This window comes from Ictidomys tridecemlineatus, chromosome 1 (assembly GCF_052094955.1).
Source record: "Ictidomys tridecemlineatus isolate mIctTri1 chromosome 1, mIctTri1.hap1, whole genome shotgun sequence".
In the NCBI taxonomy this organism is placed as follows: domain Eukaryota; kingdom Metazoa; phylum Chordata; class Mammalia; order Rodentia; family Sciuridae; genus Ictidomys; species Ictidomys tridecemlineatus.
The window spans coordinates 48,868,555-48,896,265 of record NC_135477.1 but is presented as its reverse complement, the minus strand read 5'-3'; the positions used below and the strand labels follow the sequence as shown (position 1 = coordinate 48,896,265).

Sequence of the window (27,711 nt, the reverse complement as noted above, 5' to 3'; positions counted from 1 at the left end):
CACATTTTTTTTTGTATAAAAATTTAGAATAGTAACTTTTATTCCCCAGGATACTGTTAGCAATGTCTGGAGACATTTTTTTTGTTGTTGTCACAGCTCGGGAGAGATGGGAGGAAGTTCTAGCATCTAATAGGCAGAGGTCAGGGAAGATACTAAGTATCCTACAATGCCTACAATGTTGTAGAATGCTCCTAAATAGCCTGTAATTCCTACAGAAAGAATTATTTGGCCTCAAATTTCAATGGTGCTGAGGTTAAGAACCCCTTAGTCAAAGTGATCTAAAAATAAACTGGATCTTCTTTTTTTTTTTTTAATATTTACTTATTTATTTTTTTTATTTTTCGGCAGACAACATCTTTTGTTTGTATGTGGTGCTGAGGATCGAACCCGGGCCGCACACATGCCAGGCGAGCGCGCTACCACTTGAGCCACATCCCCAGCCCCCTAAACTGGATCTTGATTAAACTCCTTTGTTAGCTTTCCACTGAAACTAGAATAAAACCCAAGCCTCTGACCATTGTCTATTACATTCTAAATAATCTGGTTCCTAACTTCCTCTTCTTACCTTTCAACCATCCTTCTCAATGACTATACTCAGGTTATAGTGGACTTCTGTCCATACGTATCAAACTTATGTCTTTAACACACCACAGATCCTTAAGACCTTTGTACTTCTTATTGCTTCTACTCAGAATGTTCTCCAGTGTGCATTATCTTAAATGTAATATTCTCAGAGATACTCTCAACATCACAGCATTAGTAGCTACCACCACCACCAACACTACCAGTGGTGTATATCTAGTCATTATGCTACTTACTTTATGGCATTGAAAAGCATCTGAAATTGGGTTTACCTTTACCATTTATCACTCCCACCAGAGTGTAACCTCCCTGAAAACAGAGATATCTTGATTTAGTAACAATTATTCAATAATTGACCACTAAAATCCAAGATGTTTAATTTGTTGATTAAAAATAAACAGATTTCTAACACTGGAAGAAAAACTACTCTGATAAATCTTTCTTTTTTTTTTTTTTTTTGTGTGTGTGTGTTGCTGGGGATCAAACTCAGGGCCTTGTGCATACAAGGCAAGAACTCTACCAACTGAGCTATATCCCCAGCCCTGCTCTGATAAATCTAATGAGATTTATCATTAGATAAATTATTATTAGATAAATCTGATAAATCTAATGAGAGGACTTATAGTGGTGTTATCCTAGGGGACTTTCTTTTTCTTCTTTTAGTTATAAATTGCCACAATACCTTTTTTTTTTTTTTAAAGAGAGAGAGAGAGGGAGAGAGAGAATTTTTTTTTTAATATTTATTTTTTAGTTATCAGCGGACACAACATCTTTGTTTGTATGTGGTGCTGAGGATCAAACCCGGGCCTCACGCATGGCAGGCGAGCACGCTACCACTTGAGCCACATCCCCAGCCCAATACCTTTATTTTTTATGTGGTGCAGAGGATCAAACCAGTGCTTCATATGTCAGGCAAGTGCTCTACCACTGAGCCACCCTGTCACTTACCCGGGGTATTTTCAATGGTAGTTTTTATTTGTCTGTTTCTTGGCACCAGGATTGAACTCAAGGGTGCTCAGCCACTGAACCATCTCCCCAGTCCTTTAATATATTTTATTTAGAGACAGGGTCTCACTGAGTTGCTTAGGGCCTCGCTATGTTGCTTAGGCTGGCTTTGAACTCACGGTCGTCCAGCCTCAGGCTCCCGAGCAGCTGGGATTACAGGCATGCACCACTGCACCTGGCTCAAAGGTAGTTTTGAATGTTTTTTCACTCCATATGCTGACATTAGAAAACATAACTCTCATATCCTTTCTTCTGTCAGTCTCCTATTAAGTCATAACAAGGTAAACATACTGAAAAGTGTGTTTGGAATAATCAAAATGTAGCTAGGCAAAAGTTTAAGTGCAGAAGACAACTTAAAATCCTCAGCATTTAGCATGAAGCTAGGCATTTGAACTTTTTTGTATTATCACTATTCTACCAAGTTGGAAAATTTTCTATGACTTGTTACTGTGTAACTTGTCTCCTGATTAGAATTTGACAGATACATCATTTCTTATCCATCACAAGCAGTAGCAAAATCCTATAGATTTTATTTCATTTTCTAACTTAAAAGTATCACTATCTACTTTTTTTTAGTTTATTTGTTATAGCTGGAAATTATTTCTTCCTTTCCATGCCCACTGCTGCCCACTTTAGCTAACACTGATATTCTCTCATATCTGAATCATAACAATGTGTCCCAACTGGTTTTTCATTACCAAACTTACACAGTATTGCCAATCTAATTGTGTTTCTAAGAAAATTTCAAAGTGGTATGTGTTTAATAATAACTACTAATAAGTATATAGTATTTGCTAGGCACAGTGTTAAGCACTTGAATTATTTTCTCATCTTTTACATTCTCTAAGATTTACCAAAAAATTGGGAGGAGGGATTTAACAGCTTTGTTGAGATATAATTTTTATATATAATCGTACAATGCAAGGATTTTTAGTATAATCAAAGAATTGTGCAATCAGTTTTAGAATGGTTACATCACTCCAAAAAGAAACGCCATATCCTCTACCATAATAAAATCCCCATCTTACTTATTGATATGTAGCCATTAATTAATTTTCTGTCTTCATAGATTTGTCTATTCTGGACATTTCATATAAATGCACTTATACTATGTGTTCTTTTGATTGCCTTCTTTCTCTTAACAAAATATTTTCAAGGTTCATTCATGTTGTAGCATGAATCAGTACTTTATTCCTTTTTATGACCAAGTAGTATTTCTTTGTATGCATCACATCTTATTTATACATTTTAAAATCGATTATGAATTATATTATTATGAGTAATACTGCTATGAATATTCATGTATATACAGATTTTTTCATTTCTCATGGTTATAGACCATTGATTAGAATTCAAGGATTAAATGGTAACTCAGTGTTTAAATTTTTTTTTTAAAGAGAGAGAGAGAGAGAGAGAGAGAGAGAGAGAGAGAGAGAGAGAGAGAGAGAGAAATTTTAATATTTATTTTTTAGTTTTTGGCGGACACAACATCTTTATTTGTACGTGGTGCTGAGGACTGAACCCAGGCCACATGCATGCCAGGCGAGCACGATACTGCTTGAGCCACATCCCCAGCTCTCAGTGTTTAACTTTTTGAGGAATCACCAAACCATTTAAAAAAATACCTAAACCATTTTGCACTCTCCTCAGCAACGTATGAAGGTCCCAATTTCCCCACATTCTCATTAAACCTGTGACTGTTTTATTACAGCCATTGTACGAGTGTGAATTGTATCTCATTGTGTGTGTGTGTGTGTGTGTGTGTGTGTGTGTATGTTTGGTGCTAATGATTGAATTCAGGGACGATACACTGTACCAATGAGTTACACCTCCAGCCCCTCACTGGCATTTTGACTTGCATTTCATTTTAACATTGGGCACCTTTCATATGCTTTTTGGCTGTTTATCTTTTTTGGAAAAATGTCTGTTCAAGATCATTTGTCCATTTTTTAATTGGGTTATTTGTCCTTTTAAGTCATAAGAGTTCTCTATTTATATTCTAGATACAAGTTCTTTATTAGATACATGATTTATGAATCAGCCGCTTGGGTGAATATCTATGGGAGGTTGATTACAGGACCAATTACAGATATTAAAATTTGAAGATACACAAGTCTCTTATACAAAATGGCATAGTACTTATATATAACTCAGCACATCCTCCTGTATTATTCTCCTTTTCTTTCCTTCCTTTTTTTTTTTTTTTTTTGGTATGGTATTGGGCACTCTACCACTGAGCTACATTCACAGCGCTTTTTATTTATTTATTTTGGTTTTGGTACCAGGGATTGAACACAGGGGCTCTTAACCACTGAGCCACATCCCCAATCCTTTTTTATTTTTTGAGTCATGGTTTTGCTAAGTAGCTTAGGGTTTCATTAAGTTGCTGAGGCTGGCTTTGAACTTGTTATCTTCTTGCTTCAACCTCTCAAGCCACTGGGATTACAGGCATACACTACAGTACCCAGCACAGTCCTTTTCATTTTTTGTTTTGAGTGAGGCTCTGAGTCTTTTTTTTTTTTTTAAGAGAGAGTGAGAGAGAGAGAGAGAGAGAGAGAGAGAGAGAGAGAGAGAGAGAATATTCTTAATATTTACTTTTTAGTTCTCGGCAGACACAACATCTTTGTTGGTATGTGGTGCTGAGGATCGAACCCGGGCTGCACGCATGCCAGGCGAGCGCGCTACCGCTTGAGCCACATCCTCAGCCCAAGGCTCTGAGTTTTTGAGGCTGGTCTCAAAACTTGAAATCCTTCTGCCTCAGTTTCCCAAATTGCTGGGATTATAGGCATGTGCCACCATATCTGGAAGACTTACACTCTTTCTTTTTGGACTAATGGAGATTGAACCAGGGTCTAGAGTATGTTAGATAAGTGTTCTTAATTCCCCAGCCCATCCTGAATACTTTAAATCATCTCTAGATTACTTATAATGGTTACACACTCCAAAAATTAAAAGGGTTTGGGGACATAGCAATCCCCAGTACCAAAGGAAAAAGTGGGGCACATAAATCTAAAGTTCATGAGTGGGTTATACCTGTTCTATAACACAATCCCAATCTATTTTCCACATCAAATTTACACAAATCCTGCAATATACTCTAAAATGTCCCCTCCCTGTACTTTTTACATTCCAAACTTCTGTTCATGTTGCTCATTCCACCTAGAATGCCCTGTTATGGTTTGGACATGAGATGTCCCCCAAAAGCTCATGTGTGAGACACTGCGAAGTTTAGAGGAGAAATGATTGGGTTATGAAAGCCTTAACCCAATCAGTGAATTAATCCTCTGATGGGATTAACTGAGTGGTGACTAAAGGCAAGTAGGGTGTGACTGAAGGTCACTGGGAGCATGCCATTGGGGCATTGTATCTGGAGAGTGGAGTCTCTCTGCTTTCAGCTCATCATATGAGCCACTTCCCTCTACCACACTCTTCCACCATGATGTTCAGCCTTACTTCAAGCCCTGAGGAATGGAACTGGCTGTCTGTGAACTGAGACCTTTGAAACTGTGAGCCCCCAAATAAACTATTTCTCCTCTACAATTGTTCTTGTGGGGGTCTTTTAGTCACAGAAGTGAAAAAGCTGACTAACACACCCTGCCATAAATTTTATAACTTTTAATTAACAATATCTTGAGTACCATTTAGCAAAGTGATCTCTCTTTTCAGTCTATTTGCTCAGTGTATTCTCTCATGTTTCTTATTCCATGTTACACTTTGCAATAAAGGTATCTCTGTATACATATTCTTCTTCTTCCTAGGTCAAGAATAAGGACATGGGCTGGGGATGTGGCTCAAGTGGTAACGCGCTCACCTGGCATGTGCAGGGCGCTGGGTTCAATCCTCAGCACCACATAAAAATAAAGATGTTATGTCCACCGAAAACTTAAATATTAAAAAAAAAGAATAAGGACAATGTTTCATTCACCTTACTATTTTCCCCAAACAATAATATTGTATCATTCACAAAGTAGGTACTAAATGTTTTGAATGAATAAATGAATTCTAAAATTACTGAGTGGGCAGTAAGAGTATATATGTATGTGTGTTGAAGAGACAGGTTTTGTGTGTGTGTGTGTGTGTGTGTGTGTGTGTGTGTGTGTGTGAATGTCAAGGCAAGATGTTAGAAATGAATACCTAGGGAATTTCCTAATCCTGAGAGTATGGTAAAAAAGAAGGAAAACAACAGACAAGTGTATGGTAAAGTGGTAGGACCAAACAGATTGATGCTAATCACTCTTCGGCAAGAGAGAAACTTCTAATATTGAAGTGTTGTGTGCAGATGAGTAATACCTGCCAGTAAACAGGAAATCAGAAAACACCCAGGCTCCGTAGCACATGCCTGCAGTCCCAGTGGCAAGGGAGGATGAAGCAGGAGGATTGCGAGTTCAAAGCCAGCCGCCTCAGCAATGGCAAGGCAGTGAGACCCTGTCTCTAAAGAAATTACAAAATAGGGCTGGGGATATGACTCAGTGGTTGACTGTCCTTTAGTTCAATCCCTGGCCTATGCCCTATCGCCAAAAAAAAAAAAAAACAAGTGATTTGCGAAGCCCCAAGGTAGCCAGGTATGGTGGTAAGTACCCATATACCCAGATACTTGCAAAGCTGAGGTAAGAGGATCACTTAAACCTCGGAATTCAGAGTCAGCCTGGACAACAGAGAGAGACTCCATGTCACTTAAAAAAAAAAAAAGCCCCCAAATGAGTTAACTGTGGTATAAAAAGAGATAACAACTCCAATATATTCAGGTAAAGACTGATATCTAGACTACAATATGAGGGCCACTCTAGTGTCAGAGTTCCTGAAAAGACAATAGGAAAATGAAACATTTCTCTAGATGAAAACAAACAAACAAACAAACAAAAATAAGAAATAGGACAGTATACCAATCCTTAAGCTTTCCCCATGTTCCCAATAACTTCCCTGACTTTCCCATTCTTTTATATATATATTTTTATTTATTTATTTATTTATTTATTTATTTTTTAAAGAGAGAGAGAAAGAGAATTTTTTTTAATATTTATTTTTTAGTTTTCGGCAGACACAACATCTTTGTTTATATGTGGTGCTGAGGATCGAACCCAGGCCGCATGCATGCCAGGTGAGCACGCTACCGCTTGAGCCACATCCCCAGCCCAACTTTCCCATTCTTACATGACTTTCAAGTCATTGACATCTCCATTTTCTAGCCTAAACTGTTAGATAAATAGTAGAGCTCTTATTCAGTCTACAATCTGTACCTAGGCAGTGAATAGGGCTTAGAATACAGTATGTTTTAAAGTTGGCAATAATTTGGCATCATCAAGGTAATTTCATTACAACTTCCCTACTTTCCAGATGTCCAGTTAGGATTTGGCTCAGCTATTTAAGCCACACCATCCACTTTCTCTTCTAATTGTCTCTATCTAGCGGGCAGGAGCTTCCAAGAAACATGATGTAGTAGGCACTGCAGTACACTGGCTGCTTGTTGGGGTTGGAATAGACCTGTTCAGGTTTGAGGGATGTGAAAGGGTTAGCTCCATATGCAATGACGTGTATATCAAGTTTCACCAAAATCTGCAAAGAGGCTGTCAATTCCTGATGGCTGTGGGAAAGAGATAAGAAAAATTACTCTTACTGATTATGAGAGAGAATAGAAACTGCTTAAGAATACAATATTTCTCTACTCATCAATCCCAATAATTATCTAAGACTAGACTAGACCATGACTATCTTTTCCTCCCAAACATCTCACTAAATCACTGATTAGCACAGGACTTTGTTCCAAGGGGATGAATAAGCCACAAGGTAGAAGGAAGAATATCTTCATGAGAAGACATGCATCTTCATAAGAAGAGAGATGAGCAAGTGGGATCAAAATGAGTTAATAAGCACAGAGAGGCAGGAGTGTGTCAGGAAAATATCATAAATAAGTCAAAACCTGTAAACAGTAATCAATGTAGGGATCTTATAGTCACGAAGTAGCAGCAGGGTAGGCAGCCAAGCTTCCATCAAGTTCAGGGATGCATGGAAACCTATGGAACAAAAATAGAAAAGGGAATACTGAGGAGAAAAGCTGAAGTAGACCTTATGAGCAAGATACTTCTTTGACTGCATTTACCCCAATCCTCACATTGCTAACCCCAATATTAATCATCATTCATCCCCACTAGGTTCTTCATTGAAACATTCTGAACCCAGATGTAGTTAGCACATATGGCAAATTAATTAAGGTCATCATCATAGTATGTTTAATAAGACCAAATGAATAGGGTTCTAAAGATAGAAGATACAAGAATCAGGGTGGAAAATCTCAGGGGAGTCACTCAGTATTTCTCTGAACTAATAATGGTGCTTACCTGGATGGAATGCCACCACCATATCTGGATAGGCTATCTTCCCAGTCTCTATCTGCTCTTCCCAGAAGTCATGATAGAGGCTCCTGTGGCCACTAAGCTGAATTGTGCCAGGTTCCAGAGGTGAAGATGAGGTGCTGTGTAAAAAGTCAGCAGACACATCTACACCCACCATGATCACATGGAGGCCAAGGTGTCCAGAAAACATATAGCCAAGCTCATCATAGTCCCCAGAACGAGTGAGAAATGTCTCCACATGGGATGCACCAATCACATGCACTGCACTTCCTCCAGTCTTCCAAACATCTATCCCTAGGACCCTAAACCCTAGGCCCAGAGTCAAAGGCCGTGACAGAACATCTGTCAGGAGTCGCCTCAAAGAGCCCTTCAAGTCATCTGGGTCTGGCCTCGGCCTTCCTACACTGGCCCATAAGGAGGTCATAGCATGACTGCCTAGTATAGCATTCAGTGTAGCATCTATCTGCAACTCCCTCATAGAAAACCAGGTATTCCAGTCCTGTACAACTTCAGCCGGCCATGGCCAAGGTCCTGAGGGTAGGACAAAATCACCTGTAGAGAAGAAGGAATAAGAAGTAACCCAATCCTTCCCTGGCTTCAAAATTCTCTCCTCACTATAACCAATAATCATTCCATGTTCATTTTGCAAACCTGTGACCCCAGGTGTCCCATCCCTTGCCCCAGTTCCTCATTTCCTCCTCATAACAACATGCTTTCATATTTTTCTCTGAATGTAAACAACTAAGATAATTTTGGCAGACTTCCCCAATACTACCACTCCACCTGTGACCACAAGCCATTCCATGAGACGATCCACAGCCACAAGACGAAGCTCTTGACAAACCTTCCTGTGTACTGGCCAATCTGACCTCTGGCACTCTGGGCCACAGTAATAGACATTTCTGCACCTAAAGGAATAAGCCACAGAAATAAATGTTCCTGTACCATAAAGTTAATTGGATATGTCCAGGGATGGAAACTGATATTCTTGCACCTAGGTTAAAAGATTAATGAATGGGTAAGGAGGATGCAGAAAAGAATAACAGCTGTGCCCCAAATGTGGGGAATAAAGAGGAGGCAGAAGGAACAGGGAATGCAATTGGTTTCTCAGACCAGGGTGATACCTCTGTCCTTATCTGGAACCAACTTACTTTTTACATCACTTTTAAGGAAAAACAAAAGCACAAAAACAAACCAACAATGTGCAGCTGCTCTCTAATCATGTGTATGGCACAACCCCAAGCACCCCAGAACAGATGTGGTCTTACTCCTTGAGTACTCAAGAAGAGGGAGTAGAGAAGAAGATATTTGTCTCTTATCTCATCTTCCCACAACATCAAAAATAATAAGCAGGATTATGACCGTGTTCTAATCTCTCTGTATTGTGGTTCACACAAAATGATGAATGAGCCTTAAGTGAATCTGAACACTCTTAGACCTTTCCTTTTATAATGAGGATTTAGTATAGGATCATTTCTGAATGTCTCCCCAGTTAGTACCCCACAAGTCACCTCTTACAGTGCCGAAGAACTTTGGAGTCTGAAAGGTCACTAGGGAGAGCTCTACAGTGAGCACAGAATCGGAATGTGTCCTCCATCCTCTGGAACATTTCTTGAGGACATTGAAATCCAAAGCCTGATACAGGGATACCCCCATCTATCACCAACCTGTAGAGACAGCATGGAAGAAGAACGGCAATAGGGAAAAGAGTGTCTCCAAAATCTCTTATGTCCCCCATCGTGCCTTCTGTACATACTCCTATGTCTCCTAGTCCCATCATTTCTTATTTAAACAAATTATATTTTTTCTGTAGTAATAAAACTGGCAAAAGTCAGGATGAGAAAATCCCTCATTACAAATATCCCATACTGACCAAATTATACTCTACCTTTTGAAATCACTTCTCCTAAAGACAATATATCCCTCTTCCACATTTTGTCACTCACTTGTATTCTTCATAACTTTTCATGTTCAGCTTTTGAAGGATCAACTGGGACAGACCAGGAACATTACTGTCCAAGGAGAAGAAGCCATGTGCATCAATGCTAGGGCCAGGTTTTGAGAGAGTCAGAGGCAAAGGAGTCACAACTGTGGGAGGGATCACAACCACAGGAGCCACTGTTGGGGATTTCTTGTGCCTCCGTCGCCGTAAGCGTGGAGCCATGACCTGTCCAATGATACCTGGGAACTATATGCAAAACAGATATGGAATGGAATTTTGCAAGCTGGACACATGATATGTTTTCAAATGTTTGACCTTTTACTTCCTGTTCTAGTCAGGTTATTAGTAAGATTTATTTAGTAATTATGGATTGTTGATCATCACAGACAGTTGTGAAAAATAAACTAAATGAATATTAATATAAATTTATACATGTGCTATATATGAAATTCCATATATAAATATACATACGTATTTTCACATATATATGTAAGTGCACAGAAAAAGTTACATCAGGGCTTTTAGAAAACTGATGACAGTAATTAAGTCTGAATAGGGGAAGAAGGCAGTGGAATATGAAAAGTATTGATCAATGAGACTTTAGTCTTATCTGTTATATTTAACTTTTCTATAAGGAGAATATATTCATATATTAATATACTTTTTTTTTTCATACTAGAGATTGAACCCAAGGGGCTCTTAACCACTGAGCCACACCTCCAGGCCTTTTTCTTTTTAATTTTGAGTCAGGGTCTTGCTAAGTTGCTTAGGGCCTTGTTAAGTTGCTGAGGCTGGCCTTGAATTTGTGATCTTCTTGTCTCAGACTCGCATATAGTCTGTGGGATTACAGATGTGTAATACAACATCCAGCAGCATATTGTATTTTTAATTTATTTTTTTATTTTTATTTTTATTTTTTTTTTATTTATTTTTCAGTTTTCAGCAGACACAACATCTTTATTTGTATGTGGTGCTGAGGATCGAACCTGGGCTGCACGCACACCAGGCGAGCGCGCTACGGCTTGAGCCACATCCCCAGCCCATATTTTTTAAATCAACTTAAAAGAGAAGTGGAAAGATGAAATATCATCACATTGATAAGCAATAAACCAATAGAAATAGAAATTAAATGCAATACAAAACAAGCAACATAATGCAAAGAGTTACATATTCTAAGCAAGTCAGGCAAATTATGAAGAAAATTTCCTAAACATCCACTCATTCAATATATATTTATTGATGGACAGATAAAATCACTTTCAATACTATATGGAAACAAGTATGAAGAAATATATCATCAAAATGTCTTGCAGCGGGATTAAATATAGACTATAATATAAAGTACTATATAAATCCTCTAAGCAAAGTGCAACTAAAGCACTAATGGGCAATGAGACAGAGAGAGTCTCTCTAGTGGGTGAGCTATAGAAAGACTTCATGAAGCAAATGTTGATGAAATTAGCGAGTCATAATAGTAATTATATGTTTATTTTTAGAGGAACTGCTATAACCTTTCCCATGAATGCCCTCACCATGGAAAATTTCACATTTCTACCAACAGTGCACAAGGGTTCCAGTTACTCTATATCCTCATCAACATTTGCTATTTTCTGTTTTGTTCTTAATTGTTTTGGTGGTACTGGGGATTGAACCCAGGGCCTTGTGATGTGTTAGGCAAGTACTACATCCATATCTCCTTTTGAATTTTATTTTGAGATAGGATCTTGCTAAATTCCCCTGGCTGGCCTTAAACTTTCAGTCCTCTTGCTTCATCCTCTAGAGTAGCTGGTATTACAGGCATGTGTTCACCTACCTAGCTAGGGCACTGTGGAAAAGGATATGACAGTTCCTCTAAAAGTAGACATATAGTTATTATTATGACTCAAAAATTTCGTTTTTAGGTATATACACCAAATAATTAAAAATGAGTGCCCAAAGGCTTATACGACTTGTAGTTTATAGCAGCACCATTCATAATAGCTAGAAGATAGAAACAAGTAACAAATCTACCAATAGATAAAATGGGTAAACATACTGAGATCACACACATACAGAGAGAGAAACAGACAAAAGAGAGATATGAGTAAATATCATTCAGTCATAAAAAAGAAATATTGACACATGCTACAATGTAGATGAACCTCAAAATCATGCTAAGTGAAAGAAGCCAGACACGGTTACATGTTATATGATGCCATTTATATGAAATACCAAGAATAGAGGCAGAAAGAAGATTGAGGGTTGCCAAGGAAGTGAGAAGTAACTGCTTAACGCTTATGGGGCTTTCTTTTGGAGCAATGAAAATATTTTGGAACTACACAGAGGTAGTAGTTGCACAACACTGAAAAGTACTAAACGGCATGCAGTTGCTAACTTAAAATCATTTTTATGTTATATGAATTTCACCTTAAAACTAAAAAGTAAGGGAGGGCAGGAGGGAGGAAGAAAGAAAGGAGGGAATCTATAGACACCAGAGAGGCTAAAAAGTTATTAATATCCAGATTAACTGCCTACAAGGACGGGGAAATGATACAGGATAAAAACACTGGCAGCAGTTGGTTTCACTATGAACAAGGTAACAAAGTTCAAATCATGGATCATATTTTGTTACAAAATGGCCTGACATTTGATCCTTCTAAAACAAATGTGTTAGGATAAAAACCCAAGAATCATAATTTAACTGAGGTAGATGTAGATGGTAAAAACAAATAAAATTTCTCATAATTATTCAGTTCATACTTGTGTTTTATACAGTTCTTACAAACTCCTGGTCTAGAGAATAAATTTATACTTCCTTTGATACTTTCTTTCCTCTCACCCTTATGTTTCCATCTACCCTTTCAATGTCTCCCTTCAATCCATGGTGAATGGATTGAGTCAACAGAACAGAGATAGCTAAGCTCATGTGCATACCATATTCTGTACATTACTGCCAATGAAGAAAATACTGCATCTAATGATAGTTGATTATATTAAGGTTTAAGGGTCATGCCCCTTTGCCTAAAGGGAAGATAGAATTGCCTGTCATACCTTAGAACCCTGTTCCCAATAACTGACCTGTCCTCCATTTTAAAATTTTTATTATTTTTATTATTTTTTTGTGCCTATGGTAATAGAGATTGAACCCAGGGTCTCACACAAGCTAGGCAAGCCTTCTACCACTAAGCTATCCTCTGCCCATCTACCCTCCACTTTTAATCACCACACATTCTCAGTGTATTTCCAGAATAACTGCCACTCTAAAAAAAAATAAAATAAAATAAAAACATTTATCTGCTCTATTTACCATACTTCAAGTCAATATAACACCTTAAAAGTTGAACGAGTGGTCAGGTGTGGTAGTACACACCTATAATCCCAGCTACTTGGGAGGCTGATGCAGAAGGATCAAAAGCCTCAGGAACTTAGCCAGACACAGGCTCAAAATAAAAAGTGCTGGGGATGTGGCTCAGTGGTACAGTGCCCCTGAGCTCAATTTGTACCATCACTAAAAAAAAATTTTTTTTAAAGTTTAAAAAATACACTTTCCCCCCCTTACTGTTATAGAAGGAAAGTATCTTTAATTTGAGACAATTTAAAGGTCTTGAATTCCTGGATTTATCTCCATCTTCCCCATGCTAAACTATAAGCCTTTTTGCTGTAAGCCAATTAAGGTTCAAAACGTATTGCTTCAACTCCATTTCCAAGGATGTCTTTCTCCAATGGAAGACTAACTCTTTGAAGATTAACTTTTGGTAAACGGGGTTAATAGAACCAGCTAGAAGTTAAAAGGAGCATACAGCTTGGTGAAAAGAATTGGCAATGATGAAATCCTTAATGTCTCTGGCTTGCTATGCCTAGTGTATATTGATGATCTATGGGACAAACGTGCTAACATTCTGACAGGAAGGTAATACGGCAGGAATAAGAAGCAAGTCTTTGCATTTGCATCTCTATAAATTTAATTAGGGTTATGTCTGAGCTGGTGTATCCCAGGTCCAAATACACCTTCCCTGGCTCTAACTTTCCTGCCAAGAGCCCCAGATTCCTCCAAGTTCAAGGAGTAGAAACAGAAGCAAAGGGGAAAAAAAGAAAACAGAAGTGTGACGAGAGCGAAACTGCAAAGAATTGTGGTAAGCTTTCAGAACTTTCCAGAGTTCAATCTATCCTACCTAGAAAGGGAATCACCTTAGATTTTTTTCCTAGTCATCCCTAGTGACTTAGGCTCCAACTTATTCCCAGTATTTTAAAGAGAAAACACCAACACCAAGTTCTATGAAGGAGATACGAAATTGACTGCCTAGAAAAAGTCATACCCTTCATCTCCAAATTACAAGATAAAATATTAACCTATTCCTAGACAAGAGGACTCCTATTTTTCTCCCTTACCAATAAAAGCCCCAATTTTCACCTAAATCACCATCATCTAAATGCAGACCACTAGGACCCATCTAAATTTCTCTGATTTATTAGCAAACACAAAATATCTCTGGTGAGGTGAGGAGGAGTAAAGCTGGTCACTGGGGATCCTCAAAGGGGTAGGGAAAGACAAAAGGAAAAAAAAGAAAGAAATTAAGAACATTGCCCTTATGATTCAGCTGCTTAATCAGTGATTAACACTTCCTGGGGTGATAAATACTTTACTCAATTATAAACTAAGGAAGAAGACAGGTTGATGGGAAAGTAACTTACCCTGCTAAGCCCTAGGTTTCCTTCCTTCTCTCTTTCCTCCAAGTGAAGTGAGTGCTTGATCTTCTCAGATCCAGGTTGTGGCTTACTTGCAGCTGTTCCTTCATATCACTTTCCTCTACAAACTGCTGAAATACTGGGTCTCAGTGATTAAGTGTGTCCTGCCAGTCAGCCAGCCAACCAAAACTGAATTCTCCCTAACGAGGCAAGTAAGAATCTGGACCCCTGCCCAAGGGATTCTCTTTCTGACCCTGACTTTGCCAAGAAGGCTCAAAACTGTCAACACTCCCAAACTCACCAAAAGCCGGGCAGACTGAGGGAAGATGAAACCTACTGCTTCTTGAACTTCTCTCAAGGTAATATTTTTGCTCAGTTTTTAGCACCAGAGGAATAAAAAAGAAAAAATTTAGTTTAGAAGTCAATAGTTGGTTAGAAAGGGCAGGCACTATGATGGAGGGTACAGGAATCTCTGGAGTTTGTGGATATCAATCTAGACCCAGCATGAGTTCCCCCAAGTCCAATGTCCTTTTCTGGCATAACAAGCACTGCTTAAATAGAACTCATCTATGTCCAATCCAGGTTTAAATACAAGTATAAATACCCAAGAAAAGAAAAAAAGAAATGGTCATTCAATGGCACAAAAGACAACCAACTGTAGGGGAAATATCCAGAATTAATAATTCACTTTTCTTAAAAGGAGAGTAAGCTATTCTCTAAGTGAGAGTGTCATCAAGGACATTCCATTCCAATGCACATTTATTCCATCAAAAAAGGAATAAGTCTTTTTGCAATATTAATATAATTAAGAATAACATTTTAGTTAATGAATGAAAATGCCTATTATTCCTAGAAACAGAAAACAGAAAAGAATCAATGTAACCAATCATCTTCTCATTTCTTCTTGTAATAGATGCTGATACAGGATTTCAATTCCACATTCCTAGCTCCTTTGTATTTAGTTACTGAGCTGTAGAACAGGAAATTTTGGGGGTAGTCATCCTATATGACTCCAAAATCTGACCTTCTGACTTACCTGCCTCCATGAACATCATCAAACTGGGGAACACGACCTCTTGCAACGAGGTCTTAGAATGTTGCCAATCAGTCCACATAGTTTTGTTGCAGAAAATGGATTCTAAAGGAATCCCAAACTGTAGAAAGCACAAATGATAAGCAGGGAAGGTGGAAGAAAAGTGTTAAGGAGTTAATGAAACATTATGTAGCATATCTGTGAACAAAGGAGAATCAGTTATAGTAGGCAAAAATCCTCAATAAATTAGGGGTGATTCATGTTCAACAAAGGTTTCAAGCCAACTTCAAACTTAACTGGCTTCAAAATTTAACTGTGAAACTTAAAGGGGTTTGAGTTATATTATTAATGGCTGAAATGTAGAAGAAAAGAGAAGTCAGAGACTTTGCTAATTCAAAGTGTCATTTTTTGTTTTTTTTTTGGGTTGGGGGGGTACCAGGGTTTAAACTCAGGGGCACTCAACCACTGAAACACATCCCCAGGCCTACTTTGTAAAACTTATTTAGAGACAGGGTCTCACTGAATTGCTCAGCGTCTGGCTTTTGCGGAGACTGGCTTTCAACTCCTGTTTCGGCCTCCTAGCTGCTAGGATTACAGGCATTGGCCACCAAGCCCAGCTCAAAGTATCATCTTTGACTATGAAGGAGAATAACATGTGAAATTTTTGATGCTGAATATTTATATTTTATCATCACTACTACTTGCACTGGTAGACATTCAAAATAATTTTGGGGGGGGGTACTGGGGATTGAAACTAGGAGGGCTTTACCACTAAACCCATCTCCATACCTTTTTTTTTTTTTTTTTGAGACAGGAGTCTCACTAAGTTGTTGAGGCTGTCTTTGAACTTGTAATCCTCTTGCCTCAGTCTCCCAAGTCACTGGGATTATAGGTGTGTGCCATGCATCTGACCAAAAATATAATTTAGGAAGACGTAAAATTTTATAATTTTCTTTTATCATGAGTTAAAAAATATATTAATAAATACTTCACAAATAGTTTTCTGTGAAACCTATTATGAAGAAAGATTACAAAGAGGTTCCCATTCAGTCATAGGAAGTGGTCTGTGAGGCTGGTTAATGTTCTCCCTCTCTTCATATATACTGTGAATTGGTCCTTTCTTCTACTTTCCTCTCCCTATTTTTTACTATCAATCCATAATTTCTCCAATTTGTTAATGATGTTTATGTTTACCCATGTTTCCCACAAACACTATATTTAACTTTAGTGATAAACCTAAGGACTAAGGAAGTTCCTGGTACCTGGTATACTAATTAAATTCCAACTTCATGGATGCATAACTTTCATAAAACAGTAATATTAAGAAAGCTCTGTAAGGTATGCTGTCCATAATAAATTTAGAAGCAGTTCACGGACTGGTTTGTAAGCTAATGTTACAGCAAATAAAAATAACAAATCATTTGAGAAGTTCTGTTTGTTATCTTAGGGAAATTAATCTTTATGTGAATGCTCTATAATGTATATCACTGTAATGACTATTCAGAACTATAATTAAATTATGATTAAGTATAAAATACAAGCAATATATTTACTTCCCTCAATTTGCAAAATCCTGTACTTGATTATGGAAAAGGAGGAGTATGATGACAAGAAAATCCAATATCATTAATATTTCTTTTACTTATTGCTAAAACATCCAATAATTTCTCAATATCACTATAACAGAATTCTACACAAGAACATTTTCTTTCAATTAAAAATTAATGAATCAAAATAGTGATTTTATATATTATATTTATGAGGCCTATAGAAGGCACCGGAAGTCCTGTAGTGCTCAATCACTAATGTTCACGAAAAACAAGTATACTAAAACTTTAAGGAAAACGAGGTGAAATTTATGAATATAAGAATTTAATTCACCAAATCACCATAAAATATCTGGGATATAATCTTCTCTGAAGGATATACCGGCTTCATTAGCAGAATTTTTTTGATTTGCAGAAAAAGGTCAAATCAGATTGCATCTTCCAAATAAAACCCAACACGGAGATAGGAACAGCGGCCCATGCATGGAATTTATTGTGTGCTACTGTTTATAAAATACTCGGATAGTCCTGCACATGCATAATATTTCCAACTTAGACAAGAGACCATACAGGGTGCACTTTCTGGCAAACAAAACAATAGATGGTTCCGCTGCTTGGAGCTCTGAGTTGTATTCCAGGGCATGAGGGAAGCAGGCCACAAAGTAAAGGGAAATATCAAACTACAGTGGCAATCAATACATGTCAATAATTGTGTAAAATTAGCACATGGTTCCATTTAGTTTAACCAAGCAGTTCTGTAACTATCAAAGGAAAAAATTCAACATGCAGTCTTGACTTATGCTTCCACTAACATCTGAAGGACTGAACAGAACCACTGCTTCTAGGCTGCATTGCTTAATCAAAAACATTTCCAGAACATTTTTAAAATTTCCTTTGCTTTAAAACATAAAAATGATAGAAAGCCAGCAGCAAATCACCCTGGTGGCTATTTAAGCAACTGGAATACTCACAATAAACTAAAATTTCTCATAACATCTAAATAACCTATACTACATGTTGTACCTGTACATCATAGGTCTATATATTAAATATTTGCAAAAGGAAAACATGCATACACAAAATACGTCAAGTTTTACAGACATGGTTTGAATTAAAATATACTTTTGACAATGTACAAACTTCTTTTAAAGTACCTTAAATGAGTAATTCTGTAATTCTTCATAATTTTGAAATTTAGGTTTTCTTCTTAAATCTCTGGGGTGTAAAGCTCAAAAGATCTGGGCAAAAAAGATTCTAAATTAGTCTTAGATTTTTAGTTCAAGTAAGTCTTTCTAGAAATAGTTTATGCATTCATAATTGAAAAATATTGACTATGTTACAGAATTAGCCACATTTAAGAACAACACACCTGAGGTCAGCATTTTTGTATAAACGCCAACTGGGTTTCTTAGCAATTTGCCTACAATTCAAAATACAGCTAGTAACCTCAGAAATATATTTTAAGACCATGCTAATTCATTCTTTAAAGACATTTCATTGGAAGAAAAAAAAAGGCTACATTAACTCTTAGGATTGCATTTGAAGTCATGGTTGAAAAAAATCTAATTCTACGGAGGGGAAAAAAAAATCTCATTGTAAACTTAAATGTGTGAACCACAAGCATAAATGGAGGTGTAGATGCCCTCCACTGGAAATTGCCCCAAGCCCCATGTTCACTGCTCTCCACCTTGGCAGCGATGACCCAATCTTATCAGACAGCAAGCACAACACGTCCCAGGGCCCTCAAGACTCCATCCAGGAAGGGGGCTGGGGTCTCAAAAAGCACAATGGTTTCTTCAGAGGGACTGTGAGTTTTATAGTCCACTTGGCCACCCTTCCAGCTCCTCGGGTGATCTGTCCATTTGGGGCCCGAGATGTGAGAGTCCCTGGGAAGCCGCTGGTCACTGGGCACTATGGTTGCCAGTCCCGTGGTTCTCAGTGGCATGTGCGGTGTTCAGAGAATTAAAACCATCTTGCTGTACAGCATCTTTCCGGGGTGGCATTCTCTCATTGATCCTATCCAAACCCTTTGCCTCTTCAAAACTGCAGATTCTATGTGGTGGAGAGAATCCTCGTATTGCTTAACAAAATGCAAATTTGATAAGTCAGTAATTGTAAAACAATTCTGAGATTTCAAAAACATTGTTAATGATTTTTAAGAAGAAAGAAATTAGCTGTAAGTAGCAGTACTTAAATCTTACTTTAACTGAATCCTATCCCCATTCAAGTCTTCCCCTTAAAATATGAATGTTTGTTTAAACCTAAATATAAACATGATAGTTTTACAGATGACAAGTGTTAGCATAGCCTTGAAGAAAGAAAAAAAAAAAACCACAAAAATGATCTTCCCTGTCCACAAAAATTAGTTTCCAGGCAATGGTCTCAGGGTATCAGTCTGACTTTTACTAAACCTATCTCAGACTATAAGATCACAAGTGACTATCACAGTTAAATACCAACAAGAGCAGGGGCAAGTGAGGAAGCTAAACAAGGTTAATCCTCGACACACAAATCTGTACCAAGAGTTTGGGAGGAAAAAGAGGTAAAGTTAAGTTAAAATTTAGTAGATCAGCACTAGTTTGGAGGTCATCACTCTATTACCACTGATATGAAATGAAAAAGGTGAGAAATGCCTCCAGAAGTTAGATCTGTGTTTGGCTGATAGCAAAAAGTACTTAGATTTTCATATTTTAGCATAGGTCTTCCTTAATTCACTAAGTATTTACTACAAATTCTTTGGAAATCCAAAATAAATAACAATTCTTCACCAATTTTTCTGGTTTCTTACTCAATTTATACGGAATGGTGCACCCTCCATTATTAAAAATGTTCACAGAAAAAATTTTCGTATTACTAAAAATGCAAATTTGATAAGTCAATTATAATTTGGCTGCTCTATACGTGTGACCAACCCCTATGACTCAGTCTATGCCTGTGAACCAAACAAATAGCTGGGGCAAGAAAACATTTAGTAATGTATAATAATAAGCCAATATATGATATACATGAATATAATTTCATCAGTAAACTATAGCTAAAAAAAATCAGATTATATAGTAATAGTTCCTATAAACTCATTTCTTTATCCAGATGGGGTTTCACTTAGGGAAAAAAATCTGAGTAGTACAGAATCATACAAAATATGAAGCAAATCTCTACTTGCAGGGTCAGTTTAGTAATTTCCATTAAAATAGGCAATTTTAAATGCTGTAATACATAGCATAACATGCTGTAATCTAAAGAAATCAGGAAGATTAAATTCTGGATGCACATTATACTATTAAAGGGAAAAAAATTGTGACTATGGATATCAGCCCTTGTGTTCTTGTTTTTGTTTTTTTTTAAAGAAGAAGAATGTGACTATTACACTTGATGAGTCAGTGAGTATGATTCATCTTGGGCTGTGTAAGCTAGGAGTAAGACACACCCACAGGACATTCTCTGATGCCCACCCACACACCACAGATCTCTGCCCAGCGTAAGGACTCTGATCGTACCTTTTTCAGCCTCAATAGCCTCAACTGTGGCTGTACAGAAGTGAGCAGAGGCATGCAAAATGAATGAGAGAGATGAGAAGGGTCATATTGTACAGCAGAAAAGGCAATGATCACTTAAAATATCACAGTACCCCATACTACATCATCATTTACAATTTAACATAAATAGTACCCATTTTAGAGAGCCCCATCCAATCCCCCAATTCCTGACACAGCACAGTTTACACACAGCACTGACATCACTCAGAGCACAGAACATGTAGACCTATTGTAAACACAGACACCTCAGCACTCATGCAGATGCACTTTAGTTTTAATTACCCATGGCAAATTTAGTATTTTGATAGCATTAGAATTTTCCATTATGTTTGTTATATCAAATTCAATACAATCACAGGAAAATTCTGTAGGGTAAAATTAAGATGACAGAATCGTAGCAGAAAGCAAACAAGAAAGTCTTTTCTTTCATTCCTAATGGAAACAATACTCAACACCAGTTGGTTCCCTAAGATACAAACTAGAAGGGGTCAGCAATGGTGTTCCTATTATTTCTAAATAAAACATAAACAGAAAAAGCTGGTGTGGTTACAATGAAATTTAAGGGCCATAACCTTGATGAATTAGCATAAATAAAATCATCCTGTAGCTTTGTTCTATACAGAGACATAAAAATTATCCTACTTATCTCCTGAGAACTTCCCTTTCTATCAAATTTTTTCTTTTTGAGTCAGTCTGTCTTGCCAAGGCTAGCCTCAAATCCTGAGACTCAAACAATCTTCCTACCTGAGCTTTCATGCCACCATGCCCAGCTATTACTCTAATACTGATGATCCAATTAGTTAAATATCTATAACCTTAAAAACCCATTTATATTCAGTTTATCATGAACTTGAATTTGTCTTAAGAACTACATTCTTAATTGAAGAAAGAAAGACTAATGAACATCTTTTCAAATCCATCTGCCTGCCAATTATAGAGGCATCAAGGGATGGAACAGAGGTTTTTCAGGCAATAAATTCTAATTATTTCATTATAGGGACATAGGTCATATTATAAATGAAAAATATATTCTTAGTATTAATCAGTATAACTCATTTTAAAAACTTCAACATATTTAGTTGTACATTTTGTAATCAAAAGTTCTCTATTAGCTCATTCATTGCTGGTTTTAAACTGTAAAATGAGCTCACAAAGAGGTGGGACCAGGATCTAAGACTGCAGAGAATAATACTGCCTTACAATATTGTTCATTGTTTAGAATATTTGTAACAATAATGTCCCATCCTTTCTACTTTGCTTCTTGAAAATAAGGCCAATTAGAATATTTATTCTTGAAATGTCATTTTAGGAGTAGATGTGATTTAGAAATGATACATTTTATCCAAAGAAGTTTTAATATGGAGAGGACAGAGATGAACTAAGGAAATTAACATAGACTGTTAGAAAATATTGGTGATCTTAACCAGATGATAAGTAAATTGGGGATCCAAAAGAAGTATGATGAATACTAAATAAAGGAAGAGTTAATTTTCCTTGACTGTTAAATTATAGTGTAAATCAGTCACTCTTAGTTTATGCCCATTATTCAAATCCCTGTTGAAAAATAAAACTAGCCTTGTACCACTGGAAATTACTCTTATAATTCTAAAACTTCTACTCTTCAAAAGTGAACAATTAACTTTATAATTTAAAAACTAGGGAGAAAATAAAATGACTATCAGAATGTTTTTAAAGAATCAGCGGTAACAAAAGTGGGCACCGTGCTGGTGTATACCCCAGTGACTCAGGAGGCTGAGGCAGGAGAGTCAAAAGTTCAAGGCTAGCCTCTGAAACTTGATAAGAAACTGTCTCAAGTTAAAAAATAAAAAAAGGATTGGAGATATAGCTCAGTTGTGGTGCACCCCTGAGTTCAGTCCTCAGTATTGCAAAAAATAAAAACAGAAAGTCACTTTATGTGAAAAACTGTTAAAACTTATATACATGGTAATAAATTAAGAATAAAAATGATCTCAGTATGAGAACTGATGTCTACCTAATTATAAAAAGTTATTTAAAAGTCTGTTCATAATTTTTTTCAAATTATGAAATGTCATAATGTACTTCTAAAATCAATTCCATGGATATCAAAACTACACTTTATGTCAAGCTTGAACGCTTAGAATTAAAAGATGAGCATTTGAAGCCACAATATTAAGTTGGAAAGAAAGAGATGTGATAAGGGCAAAATTCTACTGAAAGGAATATTCTTATTTCTCCCCTCTATGTTTTCACTTACTTAGGGCACCTTGACATAGCCCTAGTAAATATAGTGCTATCTTAAACTGTATTCCTGAATATATCATAGGATAAGGCTATGAGGAATTTGACATTATAAAATAAAGATGATGGTATATTTTCCCAAACAGGTCCTGGTGAAGGCAGCATTATGGGGCTAGCTTCAAATAAAACTTCCATTAGAAAAATGTATGTAAAATATGAACATAAAATCCAGCCAATAGAAATGTGTTGTTTGTAAAAACACTCAAGAAATAACATGTAAATTAACTTTAAAGTTATTGAAAAGACAATTTTTATTTCCTGACAATAGAACTGAGGTCTCAGAATTAAGTTTTCTTTTTTCAATAACTCTCTGTTGTACACATTAACATCAGGGAACATATCTACTGAAATTAAAAATGTCAGATAATTTTTTGAAAAATCTCACAGCTACTGTATGAGTTTTATTATCTGCTTAAAAAAAATGGGTTTATCTTATGCTAGGGAAATGCTCAAACCATACTACCAAAAGCCATCACTAGCAGAACTAGGGAGCTATCTGCTTTCCCAAATTAGACCCCTGAAACTCTCCTTCCAGTAACTCACTCTATGCTGGGAATAGACAGTCCCTTCAGTAAAGCTGCTGTCTTTCAAACCTTCCCTGCAGTTGAGGGTGGTTTCCAAGTTGGAGGAATGAGCTTCAGGCTGCATACAATTAAAACTAAATAGAAGAACTGAGTTATCAACAAACCATATAATTACCAGATACTGACTGTGAAATCTGAAAGCAAGTTTGCTATGGACACAATGTAAAAGCAGTTATATATATACATACTTGAGAGATGTTTATAGTGTAGATTTATTAAGCATGATACCCTTTCAGGTTTTTTTCCTAAACAAAGAGGAAGAAAAGTATAACATTTCTTAAGCTACTAAGAGTCCTCCTTTTCTAATTAACATTTTTGCTAGGTTTATTGAATGTTTAAAGTCTTCTTAATTTGTTTTATGTACATTCGTGAAATTCTTGTTAGCTTAGTTTTATGATGTTCATAATATTTTAAAGGAGGGCAAGTAATGTCAAGAGAAAGTATAGTTTTTTAATTAATTAAAAAAAGAGAAAGAAACAGGGCAAGAGGTACAGCTCAGTTGTAGAGTTATGTGCTTAGCATGCTGGATTTAATGCCCAACATCATGAGGGGGAAGTAAGAAATTTCATTCCAAATGAAAATTTGAAACTATAATTTCAAAACAGTTGTACTTCTCAAATATGCCAGTAGTGGAAGCAGACAATACAGTAACATATAAAATAGAACATGTATAGACTACAAGTAAAAATTATTTGTCTAAAGGAAAAAAAAACACGTTTATTAAAAAGGGTTTATTATGGGACTGAATGAAACTGTGAAAGGTCAATCTAATTAGAAGTTAATAAAAAATTTTTAATCTCCATTTTTTTAACTTTAAAAAAAATTCCCTAATTACAACACCAAAAAGAAACTGTTATTCATACCAAGTAAAACATCAAGTCTGTTGCTGCCTGTTTTCAATAGAACACTGACCCTTGGAGGGCTGTCAGAAGTGGCTACAATATAAATTCAGGCTTTTTCACTTCACAATTATTGTTTCCAACCACCAGGGAAAGAAATTTACAATCCGAGTTACTGTGTATACACTACAACACTCACATCACTTTCTTCTATTTAATCTGTAATGGGCTTTAAAAAGTTAACCCAGTAATTACACAAATACTTATGCCAAAAAGTTCATTTAAAAATATATATAAAATATTCAAAGAGCCAGATTACAGAAATGCTTTACGCATAATTCTTTTTATTTTCATGCAAAATAAAGGCACACTTAATAACACCCTTTCAATTTTGACTTACAGGATTTAAATTCAACCCCTTATAACAATGACTTAATATCTAATGTTACATTCATGTTCAGAATGCACAAAGTGCAGCAACAAATGCAGCAAACCTCAAAACAAGGTGCTACAAAGCTGCTTCTACATCAAAAGACAGACAAAATGTCTGATAGAGTAATTTAACTGAACATACTTTTACAAACATATAGCTAACCTATAGAAAGACAGACAGATTTAGGAAAGCAGCTACATCTGCAGAGGAAGGAAACAGCATGTTACAGACAGTCAATTATACATAGAACATTTGACAAACACCACAGAAAACAAACTTTGGCATCATTTTACCATGGTACAAAACCTTGCATAAAATCTTTTGGCAAGTGAAGAACATAAGTACTGTTCTAGGGTCTAAGCAGATTGTTAATTCTAAAATAAAGAATTTGAAAATATAGCATTATCTAATACAATTACATGAATTAAAAAAAATAAGAAACTTGGAATTACATTTCCATTTTAGTGATATGGATGCCCCTGATTCACATTCTAATGTGGGGCTTTTAAAAGAAAAGGGTGAATTAGACAAATGAATAAATAAATATATATTTCAAACTTTATAAACTGCTCCCATATCTTTTCATGAAAAGCTGAGGACCCGACCATTATTTTTAACTGAAAGAACTATCCAGTCTATCAATATTCTGCCATAGTCAGGTATTAATTAGACACTACCTATCATTCATATAGTAACCTGCCTGTGTCAGGTGCTGAGACAGGAACTAAAAAGCAGAAGGAATTCCCTGCATGCATTATGTGAATTGTTAGCAAAAGAGTGAGGTGTGCCCCAGTCCATCTGAGGCACAGCAAGTTGCATAACATCATTACCACTTTGCAGGGTCTGCCGTCCTCCAGCCAACACTCCACTAGGCAACATCCCTGTGGGAGTCAGGCCCTTGAGTGTCAGCACGCTTTCACTCTCCTCCCTACAGCAGAGAAATAAAATAAACATTAAAGATTTCTAATAAGTACTTGGTTTAAAAGAAGGGATACAGGCCATATATACTTTACAATACTCATTGTTATTACCATATTTCCCTCAATTCTAAGACATATTTTTCCATATTCTAAATGTCAGATATAAGAGTATACCTTACAACTAAGAGTTTTTCCTCAAAAGCTTTATTAAATATGTGGTAAGATTATCAGTGGACATCATACAATTCAGAAAATATTTCATATGCCCTAAAGTTCAAGTGTCTAATATAATCAATTTCGCAAATTAATTAATTAATTTGTGATGCAATGGTTTGAAGCCTCCTACATACTAGGCAAGCACTGAGCGATACTCCCTGTCCTTTCGTTTTGAGACAGGGTCATGCAAAATTGCCCAGGCTGGCCTCAACTTGGGATTCCTCCTTCCTTAGCCTCTCAAGTGGCTGGATTACAGAAATGCACCACCACACTCAGTTTGCAAACAAAATTTTAAGGATTGGCTTATACATTTGCATGATTAAACTTGGTCTTCTTAAATTAACTCCAGAAAACTTAATATGAGGCCCCAGGAAAAGAGACATTCTATATGAATAAGTAAAATCATTAGAAATACTCTAAAGAAAGAGTATTTCCCCTCCTTCTTATTCTGATCTAATTTTCTTTTTTTTGGGCGGGGGAAGGGAGTACTGAGGATTGAACTCAGGTGTACTTAACCACTGAGCCACATCCCTAGCCCATTTTTGTATTTTATTTAGAAACAGGGTCTCATTGAGTTGCTTAGCGCCTTGCTAAGTGGCTGAGGCTGAATTTGAACTCATGATTCTCCTGCCTCAGCCTCCCAAGCTGCTGGGATTACAAAGGTGTACCACTGCACCTGGCTGTGATCTAATTTTCAAGGTGTAAATTTAGTGCTTTCATCACAGAACAAGAGATACCCAAATTGGCAATGAAGAATCAAATCACAAAAGTCAAAAATCCTAGTATGGGGGCCAGGGTGTGGCTCAGTGACAAAATGCATGTTTAGCATGCAAATATCCTGGGTTCAATTTCTAGCACCATAAAACAAAACACAAACAACAACAACAAAAATCCAAAAGCAAACAAACAAAATATTCCTAGATTTAAAAGAACTTGAGCCGGAAGCGGTGATGCACGCCTGTAATCCCACTGGCTTGGGAGGGTGAGACAAGAAGATCACGAGTTTCAAAGCTAGCCTCAGCAACAGCGAGGCATTAAGCAACTCATGAAACCCTGTCTCTAAACAAAATACAAAATAGGATTGGGGATGTGGCTCAGTGGTTGAGTGTCCCAGAGTTCAATCCCCAGTACCACCCCCCGCAAAAAAAAGAACTAAAAGAACTTGTGTTCCCTTCTTCAACACATAAATGTACAACCTAACTTCTTTACCATGTTGCTTTTAGATGTCAACCACAATGATGTTCATAAATAAAGAACAATAAAATCAATTTCTACAAAATAAATAATCAGGAAAATATATCATTACCTGAGAACAGAGAAGACTCTTGCCATCTTTCCAATAGCTCGAATTTTGTTTCTTATGATTTCTTTCCGGGCTGCAGCTGAACCTACTTTCAATGGAATAAATAGAAAGAGAGACTCAAGTTTAGGGCATCCACACTTGCATTATTCTGTTAGCCTATTCCACATTCATCTGAACCAATAATACCAAGTCCCCTGCCACCAGCTCACATGGAAGAGACTCATGCCAAAAAGTTTCCTGCTCCCTCAGTATTAGCTTTGGTAAACATGGGTCAAATGCTGAAGTCTGACACAGAACAGATGAAAAATAACCCACAAACTTTAATTATCTCATACTACTCACTAATCAGTAAAACAGCAATGGGGGGAAAAAATTAGGCCCAACTTGCAGCATCTCAAACTAGAGGAGAAAACTACTAATAATCTTATATTGTCTTTAACTTTCATGAGAGCCTACAGGCATGCAGCCTAACAGAC

The 27,711-nt window shown here is 36.7% G+C and overlaps 2 protein-coding genes across 8 annotated transcripts in view; both read right to left on the bottom strand.

The window, feature by feature from the left end:
• Positions 1–2,988: 2,988 nt before the first annotated feature.
• On the bottom strand, positions 2,989–17,447 carry Mss51 (MSS51 mitochondrial translational activator). Its single transcript, XM_005325914.5, is given in 7 exon segments — positions 2,989–6,987; positions 6,990–7,168; positions 7,505–7,598; positions 7,923–8,489; positions 8,721–8,845; positions 9,449–9,604; positions 9,884–17,447. Coding segments are annotated over 7 exon segments (1,377 nt in total). The 5' UTR covers positions 10,102–17,447; the 3' UTR covers positions 2,989–6,949.
• Positions 17,448–17,588: 141 nt separating this feature from the next.
• Positions 17,589–27,711, bottom strand: part of Ppp3cb (protein phosphatase 3 catalytic subunit beta) — a 53,170-nt gene continuing 43,047 nt past the window's right edge. For 2 of the 7 annotated variants that reach the window (XM_078040383.1, XM_078040388.1), the window contains 4 exons: positions 27,239–27,323; positions 25,627–25,724; positions 20,622–20,651; positions 17,589–19,204 (listed from right to left, as the gene is read on the bottom strand). In XM_078040383.1, the coding sequence (XP_077896509.1) occupies positions 19,026–19,204; positions 20,622–20,651; positions 25,627–25,724; positions 27,239–27,323 (392 nt within the window). In that variant the 3' untranslated portion in view covers positions 17,589–19,025. The remainder of the gene's footprint in view (positions 19,205–20,621; positions 20,652–25,626; positions 25,725–27,238; positions 27,324–27,711) is intronic. The other 5 variants (XM_078040385.1, XM_078040390.1, XM_078040400.1 and 2 more) reach the window with 3 other exon arrangements.